The following is a 20,865-nucleotide window of genomic DNA, read 5'->3' on the forward strand; positions in this document are numbered from 1 at the left end:
TAGCCCCATCCGCTCAGACGAACCAGGAGTGAGGATGGACAAATATGACTTTCATGGGATTAACCTCACTGACGTTTGGTCTTTTAATGTGTGTCTCATAAAGAGATAAACTCTCCGAAAGGTTTCAATGCTGTACCTGTTATGTATAATTTGTTACAGGTAAATAATTGCCAGATGAAGAATCCTGCAAGACCAAGGGTCTAGCTAATTGAATATATTTAAATGCATGAATGCCAGTTTCTTTGTTTTCATTGTTTTAGCCAAGGTGAGGTGATCCTATTATAGATGCAATGGAGATGCAATTGGAATCAGTCTGTCTGGGTGGGATAAATAGGGAAGCTTTACTTGGTTCATGGAGTCAATCTTTAACTATAGTGTGCTATAATCTTTGTGCTATAGTGTCTTAAATACTTCTGGTATACTTAGTAGATTTAGACTAGTTCGGAAGATGTTGAATCGTGTTGGTATGTAACTATGTTTTGTATTGTAACTTCATTACTTGATTGAAATAAATTGTATTACTTTGGAATATACAATACTACGGCATTCCTCATTCATCTTCATACTCAAGCTCGTAGATCTACTGGTAATTACACACACATAAGTAAGTCTAAGCAACCAGACTTGGTATCCCTGAGTCCTGGATTCAAAGTAGTCTGGTTAGGCCATGACATTGACTAGTCATCCCTAAGTCGTGGGCATTGTAAAATTCTGTGTCCCAGGAAAACGCGCCATTTTACTGTATGGTTTGTGTTAAACGACCGACACCTTATGTGTTTGATTGAATGATTAATTGATCTTTTAAATGTTTGGTTTGAGATAAAAGATTAGCAACCTTTTCTAAGAACTTCCAGCATATCATGGTCATTTATGATTGCGTATGTTTTACAAACAATATTGAGTCAGATTATTAGATATTAAATTATCACGTAGGTCATAGATTTTCTCTGCATTGATTCTCTTACCTGTCAGTAGCATTCGAAGGGGTTTACCTTCATTCCCCCATAATACACGGTAAATTTGGCCCATACAGCAAATGCACAACGACCATTAAGGTCCTACATTATTTTCATCTTCCAACATGCAAATTGCACAAAAATACAAAATGTTCTCTTGTGTAAAATCCATAATGAATGAATTTAAATTGACTGATTTTCTTAAATGCCTTACTGTAAATTAGTACAGTCTTTGAAATTGTTGCATGCTGCATTTGCATTTTTTTACACACTGCTCAAACAAATTAAGGGAACATTTAAATCACACCTCAGATTTTGCAGACGGAAATGTATGAAAATATATCATAATCGTTAACGTACATTGTGTAATTTTTTGAAAATAAAATGATGTAACAACGGTCAATGGAAACCAAAATCACCAACCGATCAAGGGCTGGATTCAAACTCCCACCGAAAATCAAAGTAAACGACTGAAATCACAGACTGTTCCAACGTGAATTTTATCACGGCAACTCATAATGTGACTTGGTTATGTGAATGGCCCTCATGTGCCTCTATGTACCCCCGACAACATTTGGGCATGCTCCTGATGAGACGGCAGATGGTGTCCTGGTGGATCTACTCCCAGGGCATCTGTGAGCTCCTGGACTCTAATTTGCGGCATTGGATGCACCGATATATAACGTTCCAGAGGTTCTCAATTGGATTCAGGTCTCGGTAACTTGAGGGCTAGTCAAAGGCATCAATGCCTTTGTCATCCAGGAACTGCCTACTCACTCTGGGCACATGAGGCCAGGCATTGTCCTGCACCAGGAGGAACCCAGGGCCCACTGCACCAGCGTAAGGTCTGACGATGAGTCTGAGGATTTCATCCCAGCACCTAACAGCAGTCAGGGTACCGTTGACTAGCACGTGGAGGCCCTCCAAGGACATGCCTCCCCAGACCATCACTGACCCACCACCAAACCGATCATGTTGGATGATGTTACACAACATTCATCATGACGTCTCCAGACTCTTTCACATCTGTTACATGTACTCAGTGTGAACCTGCTCTCAGACTGTGAAGAGAATGGGGCGCCAACGGCGCAACTGCCGTTCTGTTGTTCTCAGGCGAATGCCAATTAAACTGCATGGTGCTGGGCTCTGAGCACAGGCCATCATGTCACCCTCATGGAGTCTGTTTTTGACAGTTTGATCAGAAATATGAACACCAGTAGCCCACTGTAGGTGATTTTGTAGGGCTCTGGCAGTGCTCCTCCTGTTTTTCCTCACACAAAGGAGCAGATACCGGTCCTGCTGCTGGGTTGATGCCCTTCTATGGCCCTGTCCAACTCTCCTCATATAACAGCTTGTCTCCTGGTATCTCCTCCATGCTCTTGAGGTGGTACTAGGAGACACAGTAAACCTTCTTGCGACGGCACATATGGATGCCATCCTGGACGAGCTGGACTACCTGTGCAACCTGAATGGGCTGCAGGTACCTGCATTCTACCAGTAGTGACAAGGACACTAGCAAAATGCAAAACTAGAGTGCACCTGTAGTCACTTCCATTTGCACCAAAACAGGTGACATTGCTTCACAATCACTTATGCTTCCTAACTGAATGGATTGTTATCCCTGAAGTATTACTGACATGGAGTTATACTGTGATGATTACGTGTTCGCTTCATTGGTTTGGGCAGTGTATATATTTTTTTTCTGATTTGAAAGACCCTGTTCAAAATTTCCAAATGCTTTCATAGTTGTAAAACAATTTCTTTACAGTATTTTGTTAAAATGTACACAGATCTTTATTTTTTTTATCACAGTCCCTCTGCCTCTGAATATTAAAGGGCCAATATATTCCCTCTTTCATGTATAAACATTAGAGGCATGTAAACGTATTTTGACTTTTGCTGCTTTAGGTTAATTCCCTATGTCAATGTGATCCAACTCAAAATCTAATCAAATGTGTTCAGGTTAGAGCTCTGATGTGTGCACTCTAACAACATGGGTTTTCAATAATCTTTCGGACAACAAAATAACTTATTGTTTTCATTGACTGTATTAATGTTTATTTGTAGTAATTCCAAGGATATATAGACTTCTTATGAGCAAATAAAAACTTACAGTCCATAGTGGTAGATTTTTTTTTTCAGATGGCCTAAGACTTCTGCATGTGTGTTATTGTGTGTTCACATTAGGGTTGCATGGTATTGACAAAATGTGATTTTGCGATATTGATCATGAATATTGCAATCTCCATATTCTTTAACATAGGTAAAAACTGCCATTTAGACATGTATTTGCCTTCACTGCATCTACAGTATACATCCCACTTGTACATACATTAAACTTAATACTTTTTCTGCCCTCTTCTATTTGCACTTCTGTTTAGATGCTAACTGCCTTTCATTGAATGTAATCTGAAGTTGAATCTAATCAAAAGTTCTCTCAGGATATTCCCCCAGGTTTGTCACTACAGTAGAGGAACACTCTCAAACAGGGCAAATCGCAGGTATTGGGATTTTAGACACAGTACCTAACCAACACTAAAAGCAAAATCATTTTGAAAACATAAAAACAAATGATTACATGGACACAGACTGCACACTTTCAAATCTTTCTAGGTTCCCGCAAAGTTAATCTGAATGCTGTATGCTACAAGAGTCCAGTGTTTCAGCCTATGTAAGGTGCCTATTGTATTTCTTGGCAGCGCATATGTCATTAGAGATGTTTTAAATTGATTAAATCACAAATCTAATGCAAGGGCATTTTTTAGAAGAATTGCCTCTATAGCTAATACCGGACAATCATTCATCCTTCACCACGCATTCTTCTGAACCCCTGACTCTTTTTACTGACAAGATGTTCACATTTATTTTAGATTATACATTTGTAATGCATTTTGTGACGTGGATAAAAATTACAGTTCCAGTCTATCACGTAACTTTTTGGCCACTAACGTGTCCTCTTCAATCTTTGTTGTTTCGTTGTCTCCCTGAGCCACACTCATCTTCTTACTTTTCTGTCCTTTTTTTTCTTCTGCTTCTCTGCCTGGCTTTGCTCTCTCTCTCTCTCTCTTTCTGTCCTTTCTTTTCTTTCTCCTCTGACCTCTGTCTCTCTAAACTCACACGCTGATCGAAGTATGCACACACTTCACATGGTACGCTCCACAGGGTATGATCGTGTAATGGACACGTGCGCTCTCTTTCATGTTACAGGGCAACTGGCCAATGGAACATGATCATTAAACAGTGGTTTCAAGCGGGCTCTAAATCGAGAACACAACCAAGCTACACTGCCAACGGATGCATCTCTCCACAAAATAAACAGAATATTGCATACTTTCCACAACATTTTCAATGTGATATTGCGCAACGTGATATTGCGATAACGAGTCAATATATCGTGCACCCCTAGTTCGCATGCACGTATTGCATGTTAGTTTTTATACACACATAACCAGAGTTTGTGTGACAGAAAACAAATATGCTTTATTGTGTAACAATGGACAATTTTTGTATGCACAAGAAAATGTTATTTTCTCAAGATTTTAAATATGCAAATTTGTATCGGAACATCCATATAAAACAATTACTCTCCTTAAAACATGTCTGTTGGCCTTTAAGCTCAAGCAGTAAAACAATGGAAGCGATAAGTTGGTTGGATGCGGGTTGGGTGGGTGGGTTAATGAAGCACGTCTGTATGGATAAGAGTGACTGGGCGGGAAGGGGGTGGAAACTAGAAATTGTGGGCGATGTTGACCCACCTACAGGCTATGAAAAACAATATGCCTCTGGTATAAGCATGTCTACATTCTGGAAGTGTTTAGGTTATGAGCAGCATATATATGGAATCCTCATGTCGGTCATACTCACATATCTGTGTGAGCCGTCGTAATTACACCTCTCTATCTTCCCAAGACTTCCATCAGAGAAGTAGATCTTTTCAGCTTTGTGGTCAATTGTCAATCCATTGGGAGTGAGGATCTCAGTGCTGACGATTGCCTTGATGTTGTTTCCAGCCAGGGTGGACCTCATAATACTGGGATGCTGCTCGTTCCAGTTGGTCCAAAACATCAGGCTGAAATATAGGTTTGAAATAAATAAAAATAAAACATACAGAGTCTTTAGAAACCAATAAAAAAAGTTGCCTGGAATCGGAACGTTAGATAAAGAAAGTAAGATAGTAGTTTACTTGTCTTCTCAAATCGTAAAAAAACTTAACAGCACACATATATCCGATGAAATATCACTATGCGCCTTTCAAGCTATATTGATACAACCTTAATAAGGAGGGCAAACGAACGGTTTTATTTTATTAAATAAGGTGTATGATGGCTTCAGTAGAACCAGTGCTTGACTTGGGCCGGAATGGCAAACAAGTAGTTCAAATTTTGGGCAAACAGCATTTTGGTTCCTTTATAAGGCAAAAGAGACATCTGGGACCTCTCCAAACAAATACTCTCAAGCTGAATCTTATAGATGGCATTCAGGATGTCAAGAGAAGAAAGGTGGTATACACCACTGTCCGAGGTGGTCATAAGCTTCACAATGATGTATAACTTGTGTATAAAATCTCCAAACTGAGCTTAATAGAATTACTTATAATGGAGCTATAACCACATGGTTTGTTGTTGGTTTTGAGCACAGGCGATGTCATTTAACTAGCTATGAGTTACAGCTAACGTTAGCAGTGGTCACTTAATGTGCGTATCTGCCGATATGTCATGATAGCTAGTGTATTGTTGCTGCTGACATTTCAAAATGGATTTAATGGTAAAAATTATATTTTGAAAGCTTCTCGAAAGTTGTTTTCTTTTCTGTGATGCAGATCTACACTTAGTGTGCAACATTTTGCCCTCTTCTCGTTGCTGACTCAATTCTCCTGCCCTGTATATTGATCAAACTGAGTCGCACTCGGTCACACTGTACAATATGTTTTTCCAGGCGGGAACATGAAATTGCAGCAGACCATTAAATAGACAGGGGTGGAGGCAGCACGGAGAGGTTTCTAACCATTAAATGTAGATTATGATCTGCTCTATAAGGTTTTAAATAGGTTATGCTAGATAACGTTAGCTATGTAGACTAAGTTAGCTAGCCGAGTTAGCTAGCTACAGTCATGGTACCTCCTGTAGGTTACAAACTGTGATGCACTGTGTGTTCTGACACCTATCAGTACCAGCATTAACTTTTTCAGCAATTTGAGCTACAGTAGCTTGTCTGTTGGATCAGACCACATATGTCAGCCTTCACTCCCCACATATCAATGAGCCTTGGCCACCCATGACCCAATCACCGGTTTACCACTTTTCCTTTCTTGGACCACTTTTGATAGATACTGACTACTGAATACCAGGAACACCCCACAAGGGCTGCAGTTTTGGACATGCTCTGACCCAGTCATCTAGCCGTCTGTCAAAGTCGCTCAGATCCTTACACTTGCCCATTTTTCCTGCTCCTAATATATCAACTTTGATGACAGAATGTTCACTTGCTGCCTAATAAATCCCACCCACTGACAGATGCTATGATAACGAGATAATCAGTGTTATTCACTTCACCTGTCAGTAGTCATAATGTTGTGGCTGATCGGTGTATATTAAATGAATGCATAATTAATTATAAGAATAATATTGGTGCATTACAATTTTAATGGATTGCATTATTATAAGTGGCGTGAAAATATATAATGAAGTTTTCCTGCATAACATTAGCATAATGTTTTCTGTTAGAAAGTGAAGAGGAAGGAGAGGATGAAGACTGGATAGGAAGAAGAATGAAGGAGACAGAGTAGGAAAGGTAAAGATATGATTACAGTGCCTGGCTATTTATTAGTCCAAACAATATTTTTAGATAAAATACAAACATGAGGCAAGCAACAGGAATCTGTTAAACAAAATAATTGTATTTAATAGTGCACTATTTATTATATAAGATTGGAGAGGGAGGAGAAGAGAGTGAGATGGAAAAATTAAGGGAGTAAAAAGAGTGAAGCGAGTGTAGAAGAGTGAGGTAAGAAAGGTTAAGAGATGGAAAGAAAGAAAGAGAAGGAAGACGAGTGATGAAAAGAGGAGAAAGATTGGAGAAGAAAAGGTTAAAAGAGTATGAAGAGTGATGCAAACAATCCTGAAAAAAATAAAGATTAGTTTGGTATACGAAAATGATGTAGTTGCCAATCTCATCATCTTATTTATTTATTATTTTGTTAAGTATTTCACCAATACTATTGTCTCTGTTTTTTCAACTTTGCTCATATTCTCTTCTGCTCTTTTCTGCCCAGACTACCAGGATCACTGAATGGCTGTTCAGATCAGAGAGTTTGGTATCGTCTGCAGTGTTTCTGTAAAATAGTTGTTTTCTCTGTCTTCACATTGTGCCTGTTAGACTAAGTACACAAAACTGGATTTGTCAGCCTTTTTCATTTCATAGATAATAACACTGGATAGTTACATTTTATATTGGGCCGGTTTCACAGTCACAGATTAAGACTAGTCTTGGACCAAAAAAACAAGCTTAATGGTGTTTTTTATTGAATATGATTTTTTTTGTCCTACGCTAGGCTTAATCTGTCTGCAAAACCGGGTCATTGACCACCAAACTGGAAATGTCCCCGGTTTTTGTTTCAGAAATCTGGTCACCTTAAAATAATATCCACATATTCTAAGGTGACCAGATAAGTGTTCTGTGTTTATGGAATATTGCTGGGCTATTTCCAGATAATGCACAGAACCACATGAGTAATCTAAAAATAAAAGATTTGTTTTTGAAGGAGTGAGGTGTGATAAGTGTTAAGCTTAAAGCTATTTCGCATAAAGCTTAGATGTTGCACAGGATTTACAAACTGTTCAGGTTTAGGTGTATTACAATAGTGAGCATTTGCAATTTATGGCTTCTAAAATCATTCAAACTTCCAGAAATTCTTAATTTTCAAAGATGAACAAGAGATATTTCTTAACAAGTTCTTGGAAAAAGGTTGACTTTGAAGACAGGGCAGAGTGGGGTTATGCAGTTTTTACAGTATTAAATGTTTGTTTTGATTCATAGGGGATAGTAAAAATAGTTTCAGATAGAGCTAATTTATCATATCTGATGCAAATTGCAGCATTCAGGTTTATTTGAAAATGAACTAAGTGAATGCCCATTAAGGTCAATTTATAATTAGTGAGGGAACTCAGGATCAGCATTCTGTGATAACTTTCTTGGCAGGTGTAAAATGCCACTGAACCTAAGACCTGTTATAAGGTCTTAATGGGAATAACAGCACTATTAGCCTCATAGAACCGACTGGAGGCAGATTTTCTTGATGTTTTGAAAGTTTGAAACCAGTAATATCTCTTTTGAGCATACATAACCATTGCTTCAGGCTTAGAATGGCAAATTGCATCTGAAATAGTAGCTAATGAACTTTAGCTGTGTTGTATACATATTGTGACATTTGAAATAATCATGTAGACTAGTCGGGTCCCAGATGTGTTTGTGCTGTCTTGCAAACATTGTGAAATTGACCACGGCAGTTGGCAAGACAAACCAATTTTGTTTTTCTATTTATTTGGATGTCTTTTAGCTCCTGCTTAAGCCACATCTCCTCCATTGGTAACATACACATCTGAGACAAAGCAATTTGGAAACTATAATTAGAACCACTGACCTCTGGCACTCATCCAGGGCAAGTACATGTGGGTGGTCATCTTCGGAGAGTTTGACCACAGCTTGTCTGCTGAAGGCTCCGGTCCGACTCTGGTCCACACTGTGCCTAGTGATGCTGGAAGTGGTAGAGCTGGTCCAGTACAAAGTGTCCCAGGCACTGTGATATGCCAAACCTTCCACCGAACCCACATCTGGGAGGAAACAAACACATCACAGTCATCTTCCAACTATCCAGCATCTAACAGTTCATTGGAAATTCTTACATGTAATGGACTTAACTGGTAATACATGCAATGCATTTGAGTCCATGGATAAAGGTGGAGAGAACGGAATTCACAAGGTGAGCAAAGCCAAGGATTTGTCGAGATTAACTGTTAACATACACACCCACTTATACATACGCAATATAACTCAGGGCTCCAGACTGTACTGTACTTTACACTAACTACTGGCTGTGCAAGTAGAAAATACATTTGACACTTTTGAGCAAACTGTCTATTCTATATTCAACTTAAAAAAAAAACATATTTTTAAAATAAAACAAAAAAGCCTACACGTATACAGAGACAAGAGCATTATAACAAAACACCACCATTTAGTTTTTGAGTGCTGCATTGGGAGCATTATGAGATTAACTGGTACAAATGTCAGTAAAGCAATAAGAGATTTTCTTCTGGTTTACCTGTACACATTTCCTTTTCCTAGACAGCTATACATCACACTAAATCATAAACAGTGGGAAATAATGTGTCCTCACTCTACCCACTGGATATCATAAGGATGGAATAGTAAATTAAATCTGGAAACTGGCTAGTTCTGTAGCTTTTCACATATACTGTACTCTCTTTACTTATAATATGACATTTTGCACAATTAAGCATTACTTGAGTTAAATTCTACATTTTGACTCTGGAATAGAGACCACATTTCTCAACCACATTTCTCCAAAACCGATCAAACTGAGTTCCCCTGTGTTGTAGTAGAGTGTAAACACAAGTAAATGCTGTGCACTCACTTCTTATAATCACCTAAACCTAAAGTATCCAGACAAGGTGACATTACGGCGGTTCTGAACAACATTTGTGTGCAATTTGCCCTAGGAATGGCTCGATATGAATTAGGATTAATTAAGTGAAATCTATGTCATCATTTGCATATGGAGCCAGGTCAGATTTCTTGGTCCATCAGGAGATATAATCGATAAAAATTCTTTATATTTCTTTATACAGTGAAACTGCACATTTTAGAGTGGCCTTTTATTGTGGCCAGCCTAAGGCACACCTGTGCAGTAATCATGCTGTCTAATCAGCATCTTGATATGCCACACTTGTGAGGTGGATGGATTATCCCAGCAAAGGAGAAGTGCTCACTAACAAAATATTTGAGAGAAATAGGCCTTTTGTGTACATAAAGAGACTTAGATCTTTGAGTTCAGCTAATGATAAATCGGGGCAAAAACAAAAGTGTTGCATTTATAACTGTGTTCAGTGTAGTTGTGTTATAGTTACTCACCTGTCTGATTTGATAGGATACATAACAGTTACCCTGCAAATTAAACACTGTGGCTATCTTCAAGCAGCGTCATTTACAGTAGGAAGAAGACGATAAGTCAGTACTGGCTAGTAGAGGAAATAGGGATGGTAATGCTATGTGTGCAACAATGTGGTTTGGTCATAATGATGACAATTTGCTGCCACTGTATTCAAGCTTCTCTAATAACTTATATATGTGCCCTGGCCTGGTAAACACGACTTCAATGCGAGTCATTGCATGATATAATATGCAGTTTTTTTTAATTAACCTTTAGAATTTAATTACAGGCTTCATAATATGAGATCCTATTATGAAGTGAAAAAGTTTGCAAAATATTGATCATTGTTGAGGACTGCAGATATGCCATTTTAATGTTTTTCAATTAAAAAAAGTGTGACTGAGATGTTGAACTAATCAGAAACGTGTTCACAGTTAATCTATTTCACTAGTATGCCTACAGAGTAGCCAACATAGTGGGGTTGACTGGAAAACTAAAATATGCTTATGGGATGGATCATCTTAGTATTTTTTTGTTCTACAGGATACTGTTGCTTGTATAGTTTTGTCGTCATGTCTCTATTTAGTATTGTGTGCCACCCAGCCTCCAATCTGGACTTCGACTGTGAACACACCTCTGTTGACATATGGTATTAACGTGTTTCCAAGCATTGTGTTAACTTTTGAACACACGTGTAGATGTCAACTTGATGTCAATTTTTTTTACAGTAAGCAATGACAATATTCTTATAAGCATTCTTTTATTTCGACTTTTACAGTCTCTGCAGCAATTGATAGGTGATTATACCACGGGAGTAAAATTATTAATTTGAAGTAGGCTACTCTTAGTTTCATCAACTTGTTTTATTAGAAACCTGGAATGCTTAGTGTTAGGAATATTTATGTTATTTGTGAATGTATGTTTAAATGCTTATTTCTGTGAATCGGCTTGATCTCAGCAACACCTTATAGACTTCAAATTAGAGTTGAACTGTAAAACAACACTGCTTTGAGCGAGTCTTGCTTCACAGACCTGATGCTAATGCTTGCAGTGTAGCATGTTTCATTTATCACCGTGAGTTGGTGACTTTATGGAGATATTACAGTGACACCATTTCCATTTACACAGGTATGGAACTATCCCCCTAAACATACCTCATGCTAAAGATGTAGATATATATGACTATCTATATCTATGAAATAAGGAAATAAAACATTAAGAATTCCAAAGAAACCAAAATCCAAGAAAAAGCTAATTGTATGGATAGGCATGCAAATAGGGTTGTGATAGAGTATCAGGATAAATGTAACCAACATATTTATCATTGTAGGACAAAACACACATCCTGTTCTTGCAATGAAACATCTGGCATCTTAAATGAACCATTAGAAAGGCGCTTGGATTAAATATTACCATCCTAATTCCATTTTAGGACTAAATCTCACTATAATATGTCCTCTGGATGGAGAGCTTAATTGGTCTTAACCGTTAACGTGGTCAATTTGAGAGATATGGACTGAATCATGAGTTTTCTGTAAGTCAGAAACCATACACACAGAATACTTAAAGCACATTGGCAATTAATTGTTAGCCATAAACGGTGTCAGACAGCTTGTTTTGCAGCAAATCGTAGGAGTGGTTCAGGAGTAATTCATGTAGATCCTTCATTAGGGCTATATGAATGTTTTCTATCACCCTTCCTTAATGACTGGACAACTTTGTGGAAAGAAAGTAGATAAGGTGGATGTGATGAGAGGGTAACAGAAAAGAGGACATGGTGGAGTGGGGTACCGAAACATAATATATTTCATATATTTACACACATACACTACCGTTTAAAAGTTAGAGGTGAAACAGAAATGTCTTTAAAAAAAGAAAAATCTTCAAATAGATCAGAAAAACTGTGTAGACACCGTTAATGTTGCAAATGATGTTAATGGAATATCTACTATACATAGATGTACAGAGGCCCATTATCAGCAACCATCAGTCTTGCGTTCCAAAGGCATGCTTTGTTTGCTAATACAAGTTTATCATTTTATCATGGGGCATCAATGATCATGAGGAAGGTGAGGGATCAGCCCAGAACTACACGGCAGGACTTGGTCAATGACCTGAAGAGAGCTGTGACCACAGTCTCAAAGAAAACCATTAGTAACACACTACGCCGTCATGGATTAAAATCCTACAGCGCATGCAAGGTCCCCCTGCTCAAGCCAGCGCATGTCCAGGCCCGTCTGAAGTTTGCCAATGACTATCTGGATGATCCAGACGAGGAATGGGAGAAGGTCATGTGGTCTGATGAGACAAAAATTGAGCTTTTTGGTCTAAACTCCACTCGCCGTGTTTGGAAAAAGAAGAAGGATGAGTACAACCCCAAGAACACCATCCTAACCGTGAAGCAACCGGAAATATCATTCTTTGGAGATGTTTTTCTGCAAAGGGGACAGGACGACCACACCGTATTGAGGGGAGGATGGATGGGGCCATGTATCGCGAGATCTTGGCCAACATCCTCCTTCCCTCAGTAAGAGCATTGAAGATGGGTCGTGGCTGGGTCTTCCAGCCTGACAACGACCCGAAACACACAGCCAGGGCAACTAAGGAGTGGCTCCGTAAGAAGCATCTCAAGATCCTAACTTAACACAACACATATGTGCTGACTAATGCTGAACAACGGACAATAGATAAGATGTGGTGGCCATTACTGATAGGCCTCACACAACCTGTTCACACCTCCTGCTAGGAACTGTCCATATGACTGTCATATATTCTATCGATAGACCCATGGACCATACGGGAGGTTGGAACATAGCATACAAGCGTACCATGTAGGATAAACCTTTTTTATTGGAGGATAACAGACTGTGTTATGGTTGGCTACAATCACTGACCACCTACTATGTGTATTGGCATAAAGGACTGTGTTAATTTGTAATCATTGGAGAGAAAAATGAAAGAATGGAATGTTAACATTGTAGCCTCACACTGAATAAAGATGGCTCTCCTATGACTTGCATTCATTTTTGTTCATGGATCAAAACTGGACGGAATCTAACAGATGGTGCCGTGACCCGGATGGATGGTTTTGCACTCTGATGAGTCAAACCACTATAAAAGAACAAGTCAGTTTAATCAACATGAGTATCCAGATGAACACATCTGGATCAACAAGAAGACCTAGAAATGACGCTTTTTAGGGAATGGAAACCTGTGGTGAGGACACACAAGACTTATGTTGACACTGAAAGATGTGTTCTTAGTCTTAGTCCAGAGAAGATACTAAAGCTTCCCTGTTGGGATGGGAAGTGCTTACTAGATTGAATGGTAAGTGTGTAATACAAGACCTAATATAAGTGAGAAACCTTCTTTATTCATCTTGAAGTCCTTGCTAGGCAGATAGCAGGTCGACACGTGTGTAGTAATAATTTGAATCTTGTACAAGTAAGGGGAAGTAAAGAAAATTACGTCTTTAAGTTAAAAACAACGTGGTAAATACGGGGACTGCAGCCCTCCCGTTGTAATTTCGAAAATGGTGAAATCATTGGCTGATGACATTAAAGAAGTTTGAAAATAGATGACTGTCGCCAAGAGATAATTCATAAATATGCCATAGTAGAAGATTTTTTGAGTTTTTTTGATACAAAGAAAATTCAAAGAATGCCTGATGAATTACAAAAAACACGTTGGTCGTTGATTGTGTTATCAGAAATTCAAAAATGGAATAATACATTCCTCAAAGATGGTCTTGAAAGACCTTTGAAGGAGAAAGAATGTGTTCGGGAGTCAGCTGAACAAATGGTTGAACTGGACAAGTTGAAAAAAGGACTTGAAAAGTTGAAATAGGTACTGGAAATGTTGAAATTTGGAAAAACATTTAAAGACACTCAAAGCCCATTGAAGAAGAAACCAGGATCATGTCACTATTGTGGAATCCCGGGCCATTGGCAGAATGAGTGTGACAAGAAGAAGAAGAACCAAAGGAAAAAAACAGAATGCACAAGACAGTTGGAACATGAGACATTCTGCCCACACACCGAGAAGCGGCAAGGACAGATCTCCCATGTATGGAATCAAAGATGGAGGATTTCCTGGCGATACCTGGAACAGACGTGAGCTTATATAATCATTGATTAAGTGTTGAATGTTTAGTTCAACGCCTGATACTCATTGATGGAGTTTAAATTCTAAAATGGTAAATTGACTAATGAACAAATAGGGTATTGTGTTTAAGTGTTTAAGGCCTACATTGAGTGTCCTTTGGATTACTTATTGTACCTTGATTTTATTGACATCATACATCTTCCATTCTTAGGATTTGTTATACATCTTTTTATTTGGAAATTGTTTTGTTTGATGTAAGTTCTAACAAAACTGGACGGAATCTAACAGCATCTATGAAAGGTAACTGTAGTATCAGAATTAGCAGTAGACTACCAGACAATGCATACAAAAAATATAATAAATTTTAACAGTAATTAACAGTAATTATGGCTGTTGTCAAATATGAAATTATTTGCTGCATTGGCCCAACAGAACGGAGATCCAAAAATAGGTATCCTTCTCCAACACCTCGACAACCTGTATGCAAGGATACTCATTGTGGACTTCAACACTATGTTCAACAACATCACCCCAGATCTACTATAGCATACACTCCCCCGACTGAACATGTCCAGCTCCATCTGTCAGTAGATCATTGACTTCCTGAACCAACAGGACACTAATATGAAGATTGGCACACTCATTCATTTTGGCCTCCCTCAACGTCTGTGGGTTATAGGCTGCAAACTTTCAATCCTCCTCTACTCACTCTACACCAGTGACTGTACATCCAACAGTGCATCTCTTGGCTCTTTTCCACTGCATGGTACTGACTCAATGGTTGTTTCCCACTGCGAACAGTGCCCTGTACCGCCCATAGTGACATCACAGGAAAACTGCCGTGACCTCACCTTAAACGCGACACACACAGGAACAACAATGGAGGATATTGTACAACTACACCTGATACCGGTGAAAAGCCGGCATTTGGAAACTAACGTAAACCCAGCAGTGAACAGAAAAATATATTGAATGAACTCCATCAATTTTCTTTTAAATTGACAAGCTTTGAACGTTAAGTGGCAAATCAAAAGTCAACTAAATCTGGATAACATGGACACTGTTTGAAGAACTGTGAAAAAGTATAAGAAGTGTAAAAGATGAAATAACTGTGCAATGTTTTGTTAGATTTAAGTGTATTCACTTAACAACTCAACTCCAACACCTTTAAAACAATCTAAAATAACCCCTCCATCCAGATTAAAAGGTATAAATAATTGCATTATTATTTGCCGGCTATAAAACCACGCGGACTGACTCAAGAGTAACCTACTGTACACAAGAGCTCAGAAGGCATGACTATAGGCCAAACCCAGAATACGTTGGTCTATATGTTTTGGAACATCCAAATCACACCATTGAAATCATGGAATACTCAGGTCTCATAATTAGAATACGACATCCTCAAGGTTGTGTGATGGATGGTTGATATTTGAGTCTGGATACTATTTTGACCAGTGCAATGAATAACAGTTAGCATATAGAAAAACCCAGAGTAGGAAAAATAAAGGTCCTTTTGTCCAAGTGAATAGGCAACTAGGTACTATAGCTAGTACATAGCGATGGAAAAGCTCACAAAGTGAGTAGAATCGAGGCGAGTAGAGTTGAGCGGGTACCATGCAGCGGAAAAGAGCAGTGAAGTTACTGAAGTTTGGCCATGACACTGCATTGGTTGATCTCATCAGTGCCAGCAACAAGTCGTTGTATTATGGGGATGGTGGCCTAGGCCAGTCAAATCAACCTGGTGCTGAACACAGACAAAATGGAGGCATTTGTTGACCACAGGAAAGTCTACACGGCACTCCTGGAGACTTGCAAGGCTCAGCTGTTAATTCGACCAAATCATAAAAAAATCCTGGAGTGAACACCAACAAGGAACAGAAGTGGATGTCCCGCTAACAGATGATGAATAATTAAAAACAGTCTCCTTTCATTCAGTATTTTTCTCTAAGTACCTTCTTCACTAATGATCCATTAGACTGTGTGAATTGTAACGGGGAGAGACATAGGGAAAAGACAGGATATAAGGCCAGTCTGTTGCAAACCCAAGCACTATACAAACAGGCATTCTATTGAAATAGTATTGGGGAGTTGAACTTAAACCCAGCTGATCATTAAAGCCAACACAGCCTATACAAGGAGCCTATAAAGTCTATATTGGTTGAATATACTGTATATTGACAAATGTTCCAGAATAATATATGATAAGCAGTGTAATTCCAGTAGATATCAGCAAAAACTGCTCGACAGTACGCATTAGAGACTTGAGTCAAAGTCAAACCATGATCTATCAATTAAATATATTTTAGAAAGGAGAAGGGGGTAACCGAGAGGACACATGTTCCTGACTGCATTTCAGAAATTCCAGAGGCACTAGGGTATTTCACTAATGTGATATAGAAAATTAGCATGTCCCTAATGAGGATAAGAGTAAAGAAATGTCGCATAATTAACGATGGCCAGAATTAACGATGGCCAGCTGGCCTGGTGCCAGTTAAAAAACAGTGTAAAGAAAGTGGATCTCTCAGTCCATGGCCCAACCGGGGCAATAACTTTCTCATCACATTTTCAGTTAAACAATGACTGTCTGTCAGTATCTACCATTTAAAACTGTTGAAAAAAATTGGGAAATACACTCCTACTAAAAATGCAATGATAATTCAAACATTTTCAACCCATCTTTGGCTATTGCCAGTAGGTGCACTTGTTTTAACGGCCCGCTCGCCTGGTATCCAAAAAGTTCTCATTCAAGTCTATGGCAAGCTGTTTCTTCTTCTGGCAATTCCAGCTGGACTAGTTAAAAACATACATCTTGATATCAAAAATATGTATTGCCCCTAGTTTCGAAAGTATCACTTTCGTTTCAAAAGGCAGCTTGCGTAAATAAGGTGTATGGTCCTGTGAAGTCGTTAAAACATTTTGCTCTTCTCCCTCATTCTCCCCGGTAATGTTGGCTTTGTCTGTGTTTTTTATTTCCACTAACATTGTCTGTCAATCGCAGTTCTTTCTATAAATTTTTCAGATTTGAATTGTTTATATCAAGAATGCAAATGACTGATATGAAGAATAAGAATTGCAAGTAGTACATTTTTTTGGCACACAGTTCGTGTCTGCTGCTTCCCTGCATGCATGGCAAAGTTGATACTGTGAAATTCTTACTGTCAATAAATACAGAAAAGAAATGTTTTCATTAGTGAGTTATTCAGCAATGACAGAGGTGTCAAACCGGTTCCACAGACAGTTGTATGTCTGCAGGTTTTTCTCACTGTGTACTATTTGGTTAAGTTCTACACTGACCTGGTTGTTTAGGTCAGAACTGGGCTAGGCTATTGCTAACCCCCCCATACTAGCCTTTTCTACCCTTTTCCTCACTAACATATGGTCATTGGCAAACAAAATGGATGAAATACGACTGAGGATCATCTCACAAAATGTTTTAATAAATTGCAGTGTCATGATTTTCTCTGAAATGTGGCTTAACAACAACATAATTGAGCTGGAAGGGTGCGACGTCAACAGAGCTGATCGGAGGAGGTGGCCTGTGCATTTATGGAAACAAAACATGGGGTGCAAACACTAACTTAATCGGGAGTCACCGCTCAATATATCTGAAGTACCAGGACCAAGAGAACAGAACACATTACTCCGGTTCTTAAAGTCAGCTACAGAATAGATTTTAAAGTGCTGGTTTTATCCTATAAATTACTGAATGGTTTAGGCCCTGAATACATTCTGATATGTTTGAAGAGTACAAACCAAGCAGGGCTCTTAGATCCATGAACTCAGGTCAGCTAGCAGAGCCCAGAGTCCAAACTAAACATGGCAAAGCTGCGTTTAGCAGTTATGCTGCACACAACTGGAATACATTTCCAGAAGTTCTTAGACGTGCCCCAAACATATACATTTTTAAATCCAGGTTAAAAACACTTCTCTTTTCAGGCACCTTTGACAGAGCGGTTACATTTACAGTAACCACAATTTTGTTAGTCCTAGACTAGGCTTAATCTGTGTCTGTGTCATTCCAATTAATCTAATAATCTAGAATCTGATTTATATCTGAACATATCCCACAATTTAAGGATGTTAGACTACTCTGTAATTTGTGTTTTATTCAAGTTTTTTATTGCTTCAAAATATTGCTGAAAAATAAATGTTAATTTATTGAAAAGGGAATTGACATTATTGTACATAAAAATCAAGATATCCATAGATGACTTCCAGTTGAAGCAAGTTTAGTTCTTGCCTATGGAGCAACAAGAGGAGTTAATCCTCCCTACCTTCAGGCAATGCTCAATCCCTAGTTCCCGACCTGGGCTCTTTGCTAAGCCACCTCTGGGCTCTTTGCCATCACGTCCCATTGGGGTATTTCTTGATCCATTCAATACAAACTTTTCACTGGTCTGACACCTCGGTGGTGGAACCAGCTTCCCTTAGAGGCTAGGATTCTCAGCCTATCTTCAAAAAACAAAGAATACCTAAATAGTTCCACTGCCACCACTTCTGTTGTATTTTGTGTACTTTGTGTTCTATATTTATTTTACGGTCTTCTTTCCAGCACTGACCTTTGCTGATAACTAAATCATTGATTAGAATGCACTTACTACTAAACTGTGTGGTTGTTTCACCTATCTCTTTCAGAATGTATGCACTTACTGTAAGTCGCTCTGGATAAGAGCATCTGCTAAATGACTAAAGTGTAAAATATAATGTAAATGTATGCAGACTGCATCCTATTTCTACTGCTACAATATCCTAAGTTAAAACAGATAGAGAATTTTTTGTAGCTTACAAATATTATTTTGAATGTTTTATTTCAGCTGTTCAAAAATTGGAAAGGTGCAGGCTGAAGTAAAAAGAAATGTGAAGGGAAAGTTTCATTAGTTAAGGCACGAGGGTGGACAAGCAGCAACTACATATGGAGTGTATCGAGATGAAATACATAGATAAGCAGAATTTGATCTGCGTATGCACAGAAGCTTCTGAATCTTTAGCTATGTAGATTAACTCTCTAAAGTTTGGAAAAGATGGAGCCATCGCCTTAATAAAGGCAATTCATGTGTGTTAAAAAAAGAGTGGATAGGAGGGATGGATAAATCACTACAAAACTTCCACCAAAAAAGAGGTTCTGTGAAGGAACACATTTACACGTACAAAGTAACCTGACCTTCCCCCAGCTGAATAAATTCGTTAATTTAGCAACAATGGCTCCTCTTGGTCAAAGCCAAAAGTCTATGTTTTTCCAACATTAGATCATTGTAGAAAGTGCTAGACTAAGAATGGAAAAAGTACAGGAGCTGTCTTTTCGTAATCGGTCCATTAAACACAACACAAAAATGTAGACCTCCAATTACCACATTAATTGGCTATGCCTGTTTGTAGTCTAGTAGAAGATCGCTGGTTCTGGCCCTATAGATCTTCTATCTATTGACATGGTGCTCTTGATCAAGTGCTAGGTAGAATAACTGCTGTCAGGCTATAGTATAAAACACTTCTTATCTTGCAACCTGCTGGGCATGCAGGCATTTGAGCAACACCATTGAGCTAACACTGGATCACAGCTAAGGTTTTCAAGATTTTGTCCTTGTTTAGGCTACAATCTGGTTAGAATAGGGGTCGTTTGAGGGCCTCTGCTTGATGGTTGGCCACCTTTGATGAAAATATTTCAACATTATAACCAAATGCTGTCTATATAAAAATGTCCCTATTTCAGAGAATGAAAGACTAAAAGTGTTAGCTACTTTAAAGCAAGGTGGCTATAGATGTTGATCCACAACCGTTAATCAGGGGAAATTAGCAGTATATGCACACCCTGTAAGTTATTTGATTATTTGCCTATTAGAATATGTTTTACTGGAAATCCATTAATGCCTTTGTTAGCAAAATAATTTGCTAAATTTAGATTACTTACAAAGCTAGTTGTTATACTGTAATATACTTTCAAGTTAGTATTGCCAATGATTTGTTTTATAGTCTACTGTCCTACCTGATGCCTAAGTCATGTTTCCCTCTTTCATTCTCCTCGGTCAACAGCACACCTTAATCTTGAGGTGTACTGGCGCTCTGGTAGGCCAGTCCTGCTTTGATTTGGCTTTGATCAAATGTGTTTTTGCTGCTGTGAGTGAATACGGGCTGGTGATATGCTACTTGTAAAACAAGTAGCATATCACCAGGACAACTGCACCCAGTAGTAAAAACCACAAAGCTCAGTTTAATTTTAAAAGATGGAACAATTCATCCCATGTTGTCAAGCATGCTCGATTGTGCATCATTGTGCTTATGGCTACTGAACTGCCACACATTATGCGCCACGAAAAAATAGAACAAAGTGCAATCATGTTATATGAATTACTGCTCTCTATAGATTTTTTTCTGCCTTGATCAACCTTCTTGTCATTAGATGGGAATCTGGGCAGGAGACCCAGCTAATTGGTTTATTAAGAAGTACAGAGTACAGAGTTCCAGACAGCTCCTGTTCCTTTTTCTACAGAAAAGGAACCGGAGCAATATTTTTCCAGAATTAGACGTCCTGAAGCTCTGACCGTGGACAGCTCCGTTCCAAGTCAAGCTCTGATTGTAGAGACATGGATCAGTGGACTCCAGCTGAGGGCAGCCAGAATGTGAGGGGTGAGTGAGTAA

The 20,865-nt window shown here is 38.6% G+C and overlaps 1 protein-coding gene across 2 annotated transcripts in view; it reads right to left on the bottom strand.

Annotated features, from left to right (window-relative positions):
- lrp1bb (low density lipoprotein receptor-related protein 1Bb) overlaps positions 1–20,865 on the bottom strand; it is a 428,510-nt gene that overhangs the window by 111,243 nt on the left and 296,402 nt on the right. For both annotated transcript variants that reach the window (XM_020055063.3, XM_020055064.3), the window contains 2 exons: positions 8,596–8,785; positions 4,821–5,025 (listed from right to left, as the gene is read on the bottom strand). In XM_020055063.3, the coding sequence (XP_019910622.3) occupies positions 4,821–5,025; positions 8,596–8,785 (395 nt within the window). The remainder of the gene's footprint in view (positions 1–4,820; positions 5,026–8,595; positions 8,786–20,865) is intronic.

The sequence above is a fragment of the Esox lucius genome, chromosome 16 (assembly GCF_011004845.1).
Source record: "Esox lucius isolate fEsoLuc1 chromosome 16, fEsoLuc1.pri, whole genome shotgun sequence".
NCBI lineage: Eukaryota > Metazoa > Chordata > Actinopteri > Esociformes > Esocidae > Esox > Esox lucius.